Source organism: Oncorhynchus masou, chromosome 6 (genome assembly GCF_036934945.1).
Source record: "Oncorhynchus masou masou isolate Uvic2021 chromosome 6, UVic_Omas_1.1, whole genome shotgun sequence".
NCBI classification, from domain to species: Eukaryota; Metazoa; Chordata; class Actinopteri; order Salmoniformes; family Salmonidae; genus Oncorhynchus; species Oncorhynchus masou.
The window spans coordinates 60809402-60823124 of record NC_088217.1 but is presented as its reverse complement, the minus strand read 5'-3'; the positions used below and the strand labels follow the sequence as shown (position 1 = coordinate 60823124).

Genomic DNA, 13723 nt, shown 5'->3' with positions numbered 1-13723 from the left:
GTGGTTGTCCACCGAGCCATCTTAAGATGAATGCACTAACTGTAATTTGTTCTGAATAAGAGCATCTGCAAAATTACTCAAATGTAAAATGGAGGTGTCTTTTATTCCGTTAACTCTCAAAAACACATCTGATCTGACCTTGCACCTCCACCCTTGCCTATTTTACCAGTCTATCTGTGAAAATATCAGTGACGACAACCAAGATTTAGATAGAAGTGTGTGTTTTGGAAACGTTAGATCCAGCGCATTTGCGTTTTTATATTTGGAACCCATTTTCTTGGTCTTTGAGAGGACTATTGGAGGGTGTAGGGCTTGTGAGCTGTCTGCTTTGGGTACTATAGCACATAATAGGAAATCAGGGATCATGATGGTGGTCAAAGTTGTGCACTATATAGGGACTTAGGATCCCTCTTTCCAACGGCTTTTGTATTTCTTTCTGAGCCCAGTTAAACATGTGATAATGAATTCAGTTAGCCTATTGTGTGTGTGTGTGTGTGTGTGTGTGTGTGTGTGTGTGTGTGTGTGTGTGTGTGTGTGTGTGTGTGTGTGTGTGTGTGTGTGTTATATAATTGGTAAGTGCGTGCATGCATGCATAAGGAAGGTATGTTTTGAGGTGCATGTGTCAGAGAGCGAGAGCCCCCTTCCCTTTCTTCCTGACAGCCAATTGTATGTGGAATCTGTTGTCATAGCAGCTGGACACAAATGAGTAGGCAGTCACGCGCCCTCTAGAGCCTCTTTATAGACCCCTGCATACCATACAGCGTTTGTCAACACACACATCCGTTTTGCTGCTCGCCATTGGCCTTCACTCCGGTTCATCTCCTGCTCTCGACAGCCCTGCAGCATGCATCTTCCCAGAGAGCACACTGACACAACAGTTGAAGAGGAGAGGAGTGGTATCTTATGTAGTATCCTCTTACATAGGTGCTCCACCCCTATTGGTGTTGGGGCATGGACTCTACAAGGTTTTGAACGTGTTCCACAGGCATGTTGGACAAAGTTGACTCCAATGCTTCCCACAGTTGTGTCAAGTTGGCTGGATGTCTTTTGGGTGGTGGGCCAGTCTTGAATCACACTGTAAACTGTTGAGTGTGAAAAACCCAGCAGTGTTGCAGTTTTTGACTAGAACCGGTGCACCTGGCAACTACTACCATACTCCAATTCAAATGGCACTTAAATATTTTGTCTTAGCCCATTCACCCTCTGAATGGCCCACATGCACAATCCACGTCTCAATTGTCTCCAGGCTTAAAAATCTTTATTTAACCTGTCTCCTCCCCTTCATCTACACTGATTTGAAGTGGATTTAACAAGTGACATCAATAAGGGATCATTGCTTTCACTTGGTAGGTCTGTCATGGAAAGAGCAGGTGTTCTCAATGTGTTGTATGCTCAGTGTATAGAAAACACAGGATATTCAAAACAAAGTGATTTTCAAGGTTATACTGCTTTCTTGTGGCAAAAGTATGCAATAGCAGGTACTATGCTTTGGCTATCTCAAGCTATGTATTTTTAGTTTCTCAATCACGGTCTGAATTTCTCTTCAAAGGTTTTGGGATAAATAACAGACACCTCTGACCAGCAATTAGAATGGGATACAAAGAGGAAAGTTGATCTCAAAATATTTGTACATTATTCATTAAATTGATAGATTATACAATGGGTGGGCCTAATAAAACCACATTCCAGCTGGTGTCTATTCCACAAGTTACCACTGGCTAAAGCGATGATGTTGAAATGCCTGTTGACTCTGTCCCATCTCACTGCACAGTCCACTGTCTCATCAGCCCAGCCAGACAATTCATAAACTTGATATCCACTGATCAAGACAAAGGAGATGATTATGGACTACAAGAAAAGGAGGACCGAGCACGCCCCCATTCTCATCGACGGGGCTGTAGTGGAGCAGGTTGAGAGCTTCAACTTTCTTGGTGTCCACATCAACAAACTATCATGGTCCAAGCACACCAAGACAGTTGTGAAGAGCGCACAATAGAACCTATTCCCCCTCAGGAGACTGAAAAGATTTGGCATGGGTCCTCAGACTCTCAAAGTTCTACAGCGACACCATCGAGAGCATCCTGACTGGTTGCATCACTGCCTGGTATGGCAACTGCTCGGCCTCCGATCGCTATGCACTACAGAGAGTAGTGCTTACGGCCCAGTACATCACTGGGGCCAAGCTGCCTACCATCCAGGACCTCTACCAGGCGGTGTCAGAGGATGCCCCTACAAATTGTCACTCCAGGCACACTAGTCATAGACTGTTCTCTCTGCTACCACACAGAAAGCGGTACAGGAGTGCCAAGTCTAGGTCCAAGAGGCTCCTGAACAGCTAATCAATTGGCAACTCAGACTATTTGCATTGCCCCCCTCTTTTAAACTGCTGCTATTCTGTTTATAATCTATGCATAGTCACTTGAATTTAACCTACTGTACATGATATGTACATCTCGACTAACCAGTGCCACCTGCCCATTGACTCTACCAGTACACCCTCTATATATCCTCGCTATTATTATTTTACTGCTCCTCTTTAATTATTTGTTACTTTTATGTTTTACTTAACATGTATTTCTCATAACTGCATTGTTGGTTATTTAAGGACTTGTAAGTAAGCATTTCACTGTAAGGTCTACTACACCTGTTGTATTCGGCACATTTGACAAATAAAATGTGATTTAATTTGAAAAAGCATCTAGACATGATCTCCCTTTTTTTAGACTAGCAATTGGTTTTCAATAGCAGAGACTTGTATAAACCTTGCTGTCTGTCTCCGTTTCAATACAGAATTATATCTCCAGCTGTTCCATAGTAATGAAAGTGTAGGAGTCTGAACAAGACAGGCAGGCAGCTTTTCTCTACCAGTCGAAATCCTGAATAGGCCACATTTTTATGGATACCATGTCAAACAGGGAAAACGAAATGCTGCTAGTTTGGAGTCTTTCCAGCTTCAGTTTGAAGTGATTGTGTTAACTGTGTTGTTGGCTAGTTCCTCTGAACAACAGTGTCCTGACAAGAGAGCACATTTTCTATGCCAGGTGAAATCGTGCATCATTAGCTCATTCTTAAATGTCACTAGAAAACAGTTTAAACTAATGCAAATTCAGTTACTTTGCCGTTATTCTGGCTGCAATGTTTGACATGACCATAAATCAGCCGTAGTTGGCTAGCTAGCAAGCAATGAGAACGTTGCCTAACAGTATGGCAGTAGAACATTTAGAACGAACGACCGAGTCGCGTCCATAGATACAGAATAAAAAGACTGGGTCGCATCTCTGGAAATGGACCCAAATGAACGAACGACCAGCAACCCTAGATTTGTGTTGGGACTATATCTCTTGGAAGGATGAAATCGGATTAATAAATTCATCAAAATAACTTTTTTAATTAAAATGTGAATCATATCATTATTTGGATATATTGGTAACCAGTTGTATAAAAGTGATAATGCCCTTGAAGCTGTTGTTTGGAGGATATATTGGCACGGTTTCCCTGCCCTCGACATGGTTTCGGGCCTAGCAACACCCGTGCCAGGATATCCTCCAAACGCGGTCTTCTCGTGCATTATCACTTAAATGCACACCCCTCAACAAACGTGTTTAGGGCATCGTTTTTGCACCCTGAGTTTTAACTTGCTAAAGCAGCCCGCTGGCTTTGTTTGCCTGTTATTTTGCCAGTCTGCTCTGCCTGTCAACTTTGGTTTCCCCCTGTGTTTCCCTAGGAAAGGACGAGGTGCGCGGGCAGCTGGACAGCGCCCTGCAGGAGGTGAACGTACGCTATGCTGTGCTGGAGGAGACTGAGAAGAGGGCCGTGTGCCGGGCGCTCATCGAAGAGAGGGGCCGTTACTGTGCCTTTGTCAGCATGCTCAAACCTGTGCTGGTGAGTAGGTTATAATAATATTCTCATCATCTGATCTACAATCAGTCTATGTTCATGACAAATATGTGTTCATGAGTTAGTTATAGTCTCATCTGATCCGGAATCAGTCAGTATTCACGTCAAACCTGTGCTGGGGTTATCCTCTCATCTAGAATCAGTGTCCATGCCAAATATGTATTTTTGGTGTGGATATAATTATAATCCAGAATCAGTCTTTATTATTCATGCGAAAACTGTGTGTATGAGGGCTTTATACTCATGTGACCCAGACTCAGTCAGTACTACCTAGGCCTAGACTGGCCCAAGGATCTAGTTGGAATGCTCAGCTGGTGAAGTTGATCCATTTTCATATAAAAAGTCTCTGCCTTCTGTTTAAGTGATTGGAACAGGTTGGAGGCCCCAGAACCCCATGATGTAACACCATGCAAGTTCAACACTGTTTACACTGTTGACATGAGAGTCTATTTTGAGTGAATCTGGCAATGTTTGATGGTGATAGGACGGTCAGTGCCTCAAGGCCTCAGGTCCACATAGGGCTCTCGTCAAGTAGTGCGCTATGTAGGGAATAGGGTTCCATTTGTGACGTAGACAGTATTTTAAGTTTTCTCATATGCACAAGTACATTGAAATGCTTAACTTGCAAGTCCTTCCCAACATCAAAATAGAAAAATAAGAGAGAGGGAAAAAAACATGAGTGTAAGCTGTCTTAGTGGGTAGACTGGGGATAGACTGTGGGAGAGCTGTAGCTGTTAGCCATTTAACAGTCTTATGGCCAGGGGATAGAAACTGTTTAGGAGTCTGTTGTTCTGAGCCTTGATACACTGGTACCGCCTGCCGGACGAGAGCATGGAGTCTGGCAATTTCTCAGGTGGCTGGAGCCTGGCAATATTTGGTGGACTTTCTCCGACACCGCCTGCCATGTACATCCTGGGAACTTAACCCCAGTGATGTGCTGGGCTGCCCGCGACGCACTCTGTAGGGTCTTCCCGGTCGGGGGCAGTGTAGTTGCCAGACAGTGATACAACCAGTCAGGATGTTCTCGATGGTGCAGCTGTAAAAGTTCTGAGGGGCCATGCCAAATCCTTTCAACCTCCTGAGGGAGAATGGGTGCTACAATTGAAAGAAATTACACCAATATCTCTAAATTATATGGATCACGTCATCTCATTATTCGCCGACGATATCTTACTTTATCTAGACAATGTATCTCTATCGCTCCCGAATGCTTTGAAGATTATAGACAAATTCAGCTCCATTTCACATTTTAAAATAAATCTGACCTACTCCCCCTTAACAACCCAGCACAGGACACCATCTCTTCTTATGTAATCCCAATCATTTCCCATTTTAAAAATGTAGGAATCAATATATTAATTTTAGATAAAACCATTGCCCAAAACTTAAACAGTTTGCTCAAATCAATTCAATCAGACCACAGTAGATGGCTTAACATTCCAGTCGTTCTAACCGGCAGAATTTCTATTGTGAAAGTTAATAATTGCCTTGGTTAAATTTTGTGAGCTCAATGCTTTCTATGTCTCCACCTTCCGGCTATTGGGATAAACTCCACAGTGAATGTTCATAATGTAAATAGAAAGGTAAGAGATCCCAGAATAAATTAACACATTTACACAGAGGGAAAGATGCTGGAGGGCTATCCGTTCCAAACTCTTAATTATATTTCCAAGCTTTATCATTTCGGCGAATGTATAAATTGGCTCTTCTGCTCCCTGGCTGAGAATCGAGAAATATGGTGGCTCCCATTGCCCTGGAAGAGGTGATGTTCATTGATCTATGTAAACTACGCTTTGGCCCTACTATTGCTCTCACAATATCTGTTTGGCATAAAATGTAAAAACTATGCAACTGGGAAACTTAATCGCACGCCCAGACTCCAATATTTAACAATAATGCCTTGCGATCTGGAGGACTGCCTTTCACGTCGCCCCAATGGTCCAAATGTGGAATCCATGCCCTTGGCGATGTAATGGTATAAGTACATTCCAGGAACTATTATATCACCAGGTAACTCTTTTTTGCTTCTTCAGCTTGGGTCAGCTATGCTGGCCTATGGGGTTCCATGGAAAAAAACAGCTGTAGAACCGTCTAATGATACAGTTTGTAAACAGATTACCTGGTCTCCCGAATGGACTAGGGCAGATGAAGATGAGGGAGGAGAAATGTGATGGCCATGCATAATTTTTGTCAAGCAGACCTTGCTTTTTCATTGTAAGCTCATTTACTTGTGTGGCTGCCAGTGAAATAGCTTTGCACTTCTGTTGTCATCCGATGACAATTAAGATATTTTCAGCTGAATGTGTTGCAGTGATGTACATTCTGTGAAGGAAAAGTATAGTTGCACCTCCCTGATCACTCTATTGAAGCAAAAAAAGTAATTTTCAATATAAAACGTCACCCGTGTCAATACGCAGCTGGACTCACCTGCTCCCGCTTTGTCTCCTTGTCTTATTTACAAATATGTGACTGGCTCAGCTGTTCTGGGGAACTAAGTAAGCTTCAAAATGCAAAATAACGTGATCTGCTTTATCTCCTAACGTATTGCACAAGTTGACTGCTGGTATTTACTAAATAAATAGCTAGAAATATACACATGTATTGGAAAAACTTGAAAGTAATAGTTTTGACGGTATTGAAAAACCAATTACCCTGATATACCGCCCAAGCCTTTTTACTAGGGGCTATTTGTAACTGATAGTTGTGTCTGGGATCTGTGGTTATGGGCAGCGCTGTGGTTTTTGGTGATTTGGTTGTGTGTGTCTGATCTGTGGTTATGTGTGTACAGGATCATGAGATTAGCATGCTGGGAGAAGTGACCCACCTGCAGACCATCCTAGAAGACCTGAGCAGCCTGACGGCCGAACCCAGCAAACTGCCCCTCGCCAGCGAACAGGTAAGCTGGATGATACACACACACACACACACACTTGTTCGCACCACACACAGAGACATCAATATACCTTCCCAAATACACTTAACCACATACTCGCACACATACACACACACACACAGTGTTAAATATTCCCACTGTTCCATGTACTCATTCTCACACATTATTTTTTTTCTCCCCACTCAACAGGTGATCTTGGATCTGAAGGGATCTGAATACAGCTACAGTTACCAGACGCCCCCTGCCTCCCCCAGCAACACGCTGTCCCGCAAGAGCAGCATCAGCAGGTAGCTAAACACACACACACGCAAAAACACAAATCACACACACGTACTCACACATTCTTACTCATACACAAACTTACCAACACTTGTGTACACACACACTACACTAAGTACTCAGGTACTAAGTATGGGCACACATACGCACACTGCTTCACACCAAAGTCCCTGCCTTTGACACTGCATGGGGGCCGTCTTGATATTTCGAGAGCTTACCAAATTGGGGCGGTGCAGGAAGAGGAACTGGATCAAATGGATAGTAGGAGCAGCTAAGTGAAGTTCAGTGTGTCTGTGCTATCACAGTTCCACTGACTGGAGCTAGCTCAGGAAGTGTGCTTCCGTAATAGGGTTTAGTTAAACATTTGATCCCTAAATGGCACCCTATTCCCTAAATACTGCACTACTTTTGGCCAGAGCCAAGTCAAAAGTAGTGCAGTGTGTAGGGAATAGTGTGCCATTTGGAACGCAGTCTTGGAGAGGGATGTAGGGGAGGGATGATAAAGAAAGCAGGTGACTGAGTAAAGTTCAGAGGGGACATGTGAAGTGGAGCCAAGGGAAGGGAAGAATAGTGGGGCATGGCGGCTGCAGACAGTCTGTCACCCATGTGTCCTGTCTGCTTACCATGGAATGGCCTGGGATGACACACACACTTGGCTTCATCTCACTCAGGATGTCTGCAGCAAGCCTCTACTGTGTGCAGACTCAAACACATGTTCCGGATTTCATCTCACTGTGTATAAGAGGGGAATGTGTGTGTATCCCATGGTGGGGGGAGGGGTATACTGATCGTCCATGCCACAGCCAAAACGCACGTCCCCCAGGAGCTGATTGGGGTAGGGAGGGTGGGTGGATGACTTCCTCCATCATAGAGAGGGTAGAAGGGTGAGCAGGCAAGTGGGAGAATGACTAGGCTTAGATCTCCAGTCTTCATGTGGTACTCTCCAAATAAAACTCCAAAGTGTACCTCATCCGAACCCTTGTCCAAAGCACCTAAACACAGCTAAGTACAAGTAGAAGTTTATTTGAATGTGATTTTTATATGTATTGTAATTGATGATGTATGACATTCATTACGCTCTTTGGTTAACTAAAGGTGTCAACAAGACCTCTATAATATACAGTAAATATCAAACTACAGTATAAAAAATTGCAACAGTTTGAGGTTGGGTTGGCTTAGTGGGTTTCCTGTCAACTTGGCTTTGCAGTCCTCTCTTTGGAACTCATACAAGCACGCACACACACACACACACACCACAGCCCTCATTGGTCCAGCCTGTTTGGGATAGTCATTTAGAGCGGTAGTTTCCACTACAGTCTGTTCTGACAACTCTCCACTGACAGAGCTCAGTTTCCACTTAAGCAGTCAAACGTTTCTCAAAACTACTACTATGCTCAAGACCTGCAGTGTGTTGATGTAGCAGACCATTTACACATTCAAACCAGGCCTTCTACTTTTAGCTATTTGCATGGCCAATACACCAAAGTCCATGATTGGATTCGCACAGTTTGATTTAGTATGTGTTCCAAATGGCACCCTTCTACCCACATAGTGCAGTATTTTTGACCAGAACCCCATGGGCTGAAATTAGTGTACTATATAGGGAATAGGGTGCCATTTGGAACATTACCTAACTGCAAAACTACACATAACTGCAAAACATGACGAGAGCGTGACTGCATACCTCTGTCAACATGGTATTCAGGGTGCTGCCTTGGGAGCTACAAAAGAAGAAGAGGCTTTATTAATGGGGCTTGCTAGAGTCCCCACTTTTATATTTTCATCATACTTCTGACTTATGCACTGAGGAAAATATTAACTCAACATGTAAAGTGTTGGTCCCATGTTTCATGAGCTCAAATAAAAGATCCCAGAAACATACATCTGTTAGTGCGCATTTCTCCTTGCCAAGATAATCCTTCCACCTGATAGGTGTGGCATATCAAGAAGCTGATTAAACAGCATGATAAATATACAGGTGCACCTTGTGCTGGGGGACAATAAAAGGCCTCTCTAAAATGTGCAGGTTTGTCACACAACACAGATGTCTCAAGTTTTGAGGGAGCTTACAATTGGCATGCTGACTGAAGGTATGTCCACCAGAGCTGTTACCAGATAATTTAATGTTAATTTCTCTAACATAAGCCACCTTCGATGTCATTTTTGAGAATCTGGCAGTACGTCCAACCGGAAGCTTATCTGTGTGCTCGTTGTCCTCAACTGGGTCTTGACCTGACTGCAGTTAGGTGTTGTTACCGACTTCAGTGGGTAAATGCTCACCTTTGATTGCCACTGGCACACTAAAGAAGTGTGCTCTTCACGGATGAATCCCGGTTTCTACTGTACAGGGCAGATGGCAGACAGCGTTGTATAGCATTGTGTGGGAGAGTGGTTTCCTGATGTCAAGGTGTGCCCCATTGTGGGGTTATGGTATGGGCAGGCATAGCTACAGAGAACGAACACAATTGCATTTTATCTATGGCCATTTGAATGGACAGATACTGTGATTCATCATTGCCATTCATCTGCTGCAATCACCTCGTGTTTTAGCATGCTAATGCACGGCCCATGTTGCAAGGATCTGAACACAATTCTTGGAAGCTGAAAATGTCCCAGTTCTTCCATGGCCTGCATACTCACTAGACATGTCACCCATTGAGCATGTTTGAGATGCTCTGGATCGATGAAGATGTGTCGTGCTGCGTCGCCCTGCATGAGGCAAATGCAGGCCATTAAAACCTTACCTAACCAGAAACCGTGGATTGATGGCAACATTGGCACAAAACTGAAAGCGCGAACCACCGCTTTTAATCATGGCAAGGCGACCGGAAACATGACCAAACACAAACAGTGCAGCTATTCCCTCCACACGGCAATCACACAAGCAAAGCATCAGTATAGAGACAAAGTAGAGTCGCAATTCAAAAGCTCAAACATGAGACATATGTGTCAGGGTCTACAGTCAATCACAGATTACAAAAAGAAAACCGTCGAGGACATCGTCTTGCTTCCAGACAAACCAAATAACTTCTTTGCGCACTTTGAGGACAATGCAGTGCCACTGACACGGCCCGCTACCAAAGCCTGTGGGCTCTCCTCCTCCGTGGCCAACGTGAATAAAACATTTAAAACTCGTTAACCCTCGCAAGGCTACCGGCCCAGACGGCATCCCTAGCCACGTCCTCAGAGCATGCACAGACCAGCTGGCTGGTGTGTTTACGGACATATTTAACCATCCCTAGCCCAGTCTGTTGTCCCCGCATGCTTCAAGATGTTCCTGTTCCCAAGAAAGCTAAGGTAACTGAACTGAATAACTATCACCCTGTAGCACTCACTTCTGTCATCATGAAATGCTTTGAGAGACGAGTCAAAGATCATATCACCTCCACCCTTCCTGATACCCTAGACCCCCTCCAATTTGCTTACCGCGCCCACAACCGCAGGGCTCTGCAGAGGGTAGTGCGGTCTGCACAACACATCCCCGGGGGCAAACTACCTGCCCTCCAGGACACCTACAGCACCCGATGTCACAGGAAGGAAAAAAGATCACCAAGGACAACAACCACCCGAGCCACAGCCTGTTCACCACGCTATCATCCAGAAGTCGATGTCAGTACAGTTGCGTCAAAGCTGGGACCAAGAGACGGAAAAACAGCTTCTATCTCAAGGCCATCAGACTGTTAAACAGCCATCACTAACATAGTGATGGCTGTTTAACATCACTAACCAGTTTCCCACTAACATGGCTGCTGCCAACATAGACTCAAATCTCTGGCCACTTAAATAAATAGACTTGATAAAGGTATCACTAGTCACTTTAAAGATAACGTCACTTTATATAATGTTTACATATCCTACACTACTCATATGTGTATCTACTGCATCTGAATGTTATGACTAGACAACCTAACGTACAATTTCAAAAAAACATTAACCAGAAAACTTACAATGTAGTAAGACACATCAAAATGTGCAGCTCTTTATAACAGATAAAAGGACCACGGTGTCATGTGCAGTTTCCAATACATCAGTTATCCACCGACTCAATAGTTTAATTTCAGAAGGAATTGTTCATTACATGTCAGAGGATGGTATTTTATTAGGATCCCCATTAGCTGTTGCAAAAGCAGCAGCTACTCTTCCTTAACATGAAACATAATACAGAACAGCTCAAGGACAGAACTACAGTGCCTTGCAAAAGTATTCACTCCCCTTGGCATTATTCCTATTTTGTTGCCTTACAACCTGGAATTGTTGGGGGTTTGTATCATTTGATTGACACAACATGCCTACAACTTTGAAGATGCAAAATATGTTTTCTTGTGAAACAAGAAATAAGACCAAAAAAATAACTTGAGCGTGCATAACTATTCACCCCCCCCCCCAAACTCAATACTTTATAGAACCACAGCTATAAGCTTGGCACATTTAGACACTGGGATTTTTGGCCATTCTTCAAGGCAAAACTGCTCCAGCTCCTTCGAGTCGGATGGGTTCCACTGGTGTACAGCAATCACAGATTCTCAATTGGATTGAGGTCTGGGCTTTAACTAGGCCATTCCAAGACATTTAAATGTTTCCCCTAAACCACTCGTGTTGCTTTAGCAGTATGCTTCTGGTCATTGTCCTGCTGGAAGTTGAACCTCCATCCCGGTCTCAAATCTCTGGAAGAGTGGAACAGGTTTCCCTCGAGAATTTCATACTATTTAGCGCTGTCCATCATTCCTTCAATTCTGACCAGTTTCCTGGTCCCTGCCGATGGAAAAACATCCCCACAGCATGATGCTGCCACCACCATGCTTCACTGTTGGGATGATGTTCTCGGGTGAAGAGGTGTTGGATTTGCGCCAGACATAGCGTTTTCCTTGATTTCCAAAAAGCTCAATTTTTGTCACATCTGACCAGAGTACCTTCTTCCATATGTTTGGGGAGCCTCCCGCATGCCTTTTGGCAAATGTGTTTGCTTATTGTGTTCTTTAAGCAATGGCTTTTTTCTGGTCACTCTTCCATAAAGCCAGCCTTGTGGAGTGTATGGCTTAAAGTGATACTCAATCAGATACTCCAATCTCTGCTGTGGAGCTTTGCTTTGCAGCTCCTTCAGGGTTAACTTTTTCACTCAGGGCCCCACTTTCTCTTGTCATGTTAGTAATTGCATACCTTAGCTATTTATAACTCTTTATAACTCCAGATCAACTAGCCCATGTCAGTTAATGATTCAAAAAATAAATAATCTGTCCATAGTTATTGTTGTAAATTGTATCACTCAAATATCACATGAATACACATTAGACATGGCAAAATGTATAGATTTGCAAGAAAATGTGCTTTTACACCCCATGACAAAATGTGTAGAATGGCAGGAAATAAGTTTTAACACTGCAAAATTCTCTCCACCAACGAGAGGTGAACAATTTGTCATGGACAGTGCTTGTGCACATAGAAATAGAAGTCACGCGTTCGGGGGGCGGGATGGTCCCCAATGCTGGGGTGGGGGGGCACCGAGTGAAAAAATTTGGGAACCCCTGCTCTAAGGTATGCAATGACTGACATGACGAGGAAAACTGATGATGCACTACATTTGATGATGCACTACATTTGATGATGCACTACATTTTGAGATTGAACCTTGTACATTCTACTATTACAACTTTCAAGAGTAAGTTGAAAGCCGGACTGAGTTCCTTAAAAAAAATATTAACATTTTTTTCTGAAGTTTGTTCACACACTGTCTGTCGCTTGGCTCCATTTCAGATGTAATGGTGCCAGGTTTGTATGCCTTGTTGTCTTTCTCTCCTTTTTTATTTATCTTATTTCCTTTTTCATTAATATGATTTATTTATCTTCCACAAACTTTCTCGCTCTCTTACTCTCTCAGTAACTACAACTCTATTAGGTACGTCCCCTCTCTGGACTCCATCGCTACCTCGGTGGACAGCATTCACCTTTGCCTGCCCTCCATGGACCCAGCACAGGTAAGACTGACTGACTTTCTCCATTTTGAAATGCTCCTATGTGCCCTTTATTCTTTTGGCTGCTGAATTTTTCAAATGCATCAATCATAATCTCACCCCATTGCTGCACTTTTGTCCAGGGGGCTTGATTTTAACAAATTTGAAAGAAAACTTCAGTCCACTGCAGCATAGTATATGAAATCATTGATTCTTACATTCAAAGTTCAAACTATTGCCCTTAACTTGTACTGTTTTATCTAAACCCCAGTAAACAGTATAAAAGAAAGACATTGCTCTGTCTGGCCCCCTCCCTCAACCTCAGTTACGCAGTACCCTTTACAACTTCCGCTGCTTGAAACACAAACCATTTTCTCTCTATCCCTCCTCTGGTCGTCCCTTCGTGGGTAGCGCCGCTCGCCCAGTCCATTGGCACGCTTTGAGGGCTGGGACGGTACCGCGCGCTCCCTCAGCGAGGGCAACTCGCCAACCATCTCGGCCCGCTCTGGTGCCCACCGCACCCATGTCCGCTCTGCCAGCCAAACCAACCACAGAGACACCACTGTGAGAACACACACCCCCTTACTGGCCCCCTGTATACCCACTGTGGCGTAAACCCCCACTCATGGCCCCCATGTAAACGTGTGTGTGCATAATGTGTGTTGTCTGTATTTGTCCAGTTGTGTCAAATGAATGTATCCAGTGT

The 13723-nt window shown here is 43.8% G+C and overlaps 1 protein-coding gene across 3 annotated transcripts in view; it reads left to right on the top strand.

The window, feature by feature from the left end:
• The window catches only part of LOC135542370 (protein MTSS 2-like), a 114017-nt gene that overhangs the window by 87950 nt on the left and 12344 nt on the right, over window positions 1-13723 (top strand). For all 3 annotated transcript variants that reach the window (XM_064969296.1, XM_064969297.1, XM_064969295.1), the window contains exons 7-10: window positions 3725-3882; window positions 6686-6793; window positions 6980-7077; window positions 12945-13041. In XM_064969296.1, coding sequence (XP_064825368.1) covers window positions 3725-3882; window positions 6686-6793; window positions 6980-7077; window positions 12945-13041 — 461 coding nt within the window. The remainder of the gene's footprint in view (window positions 1-3724; window positions 3883-6685; window positions 6794-6979; window positions 7078-12944; window positions 13042-13723) is intronic.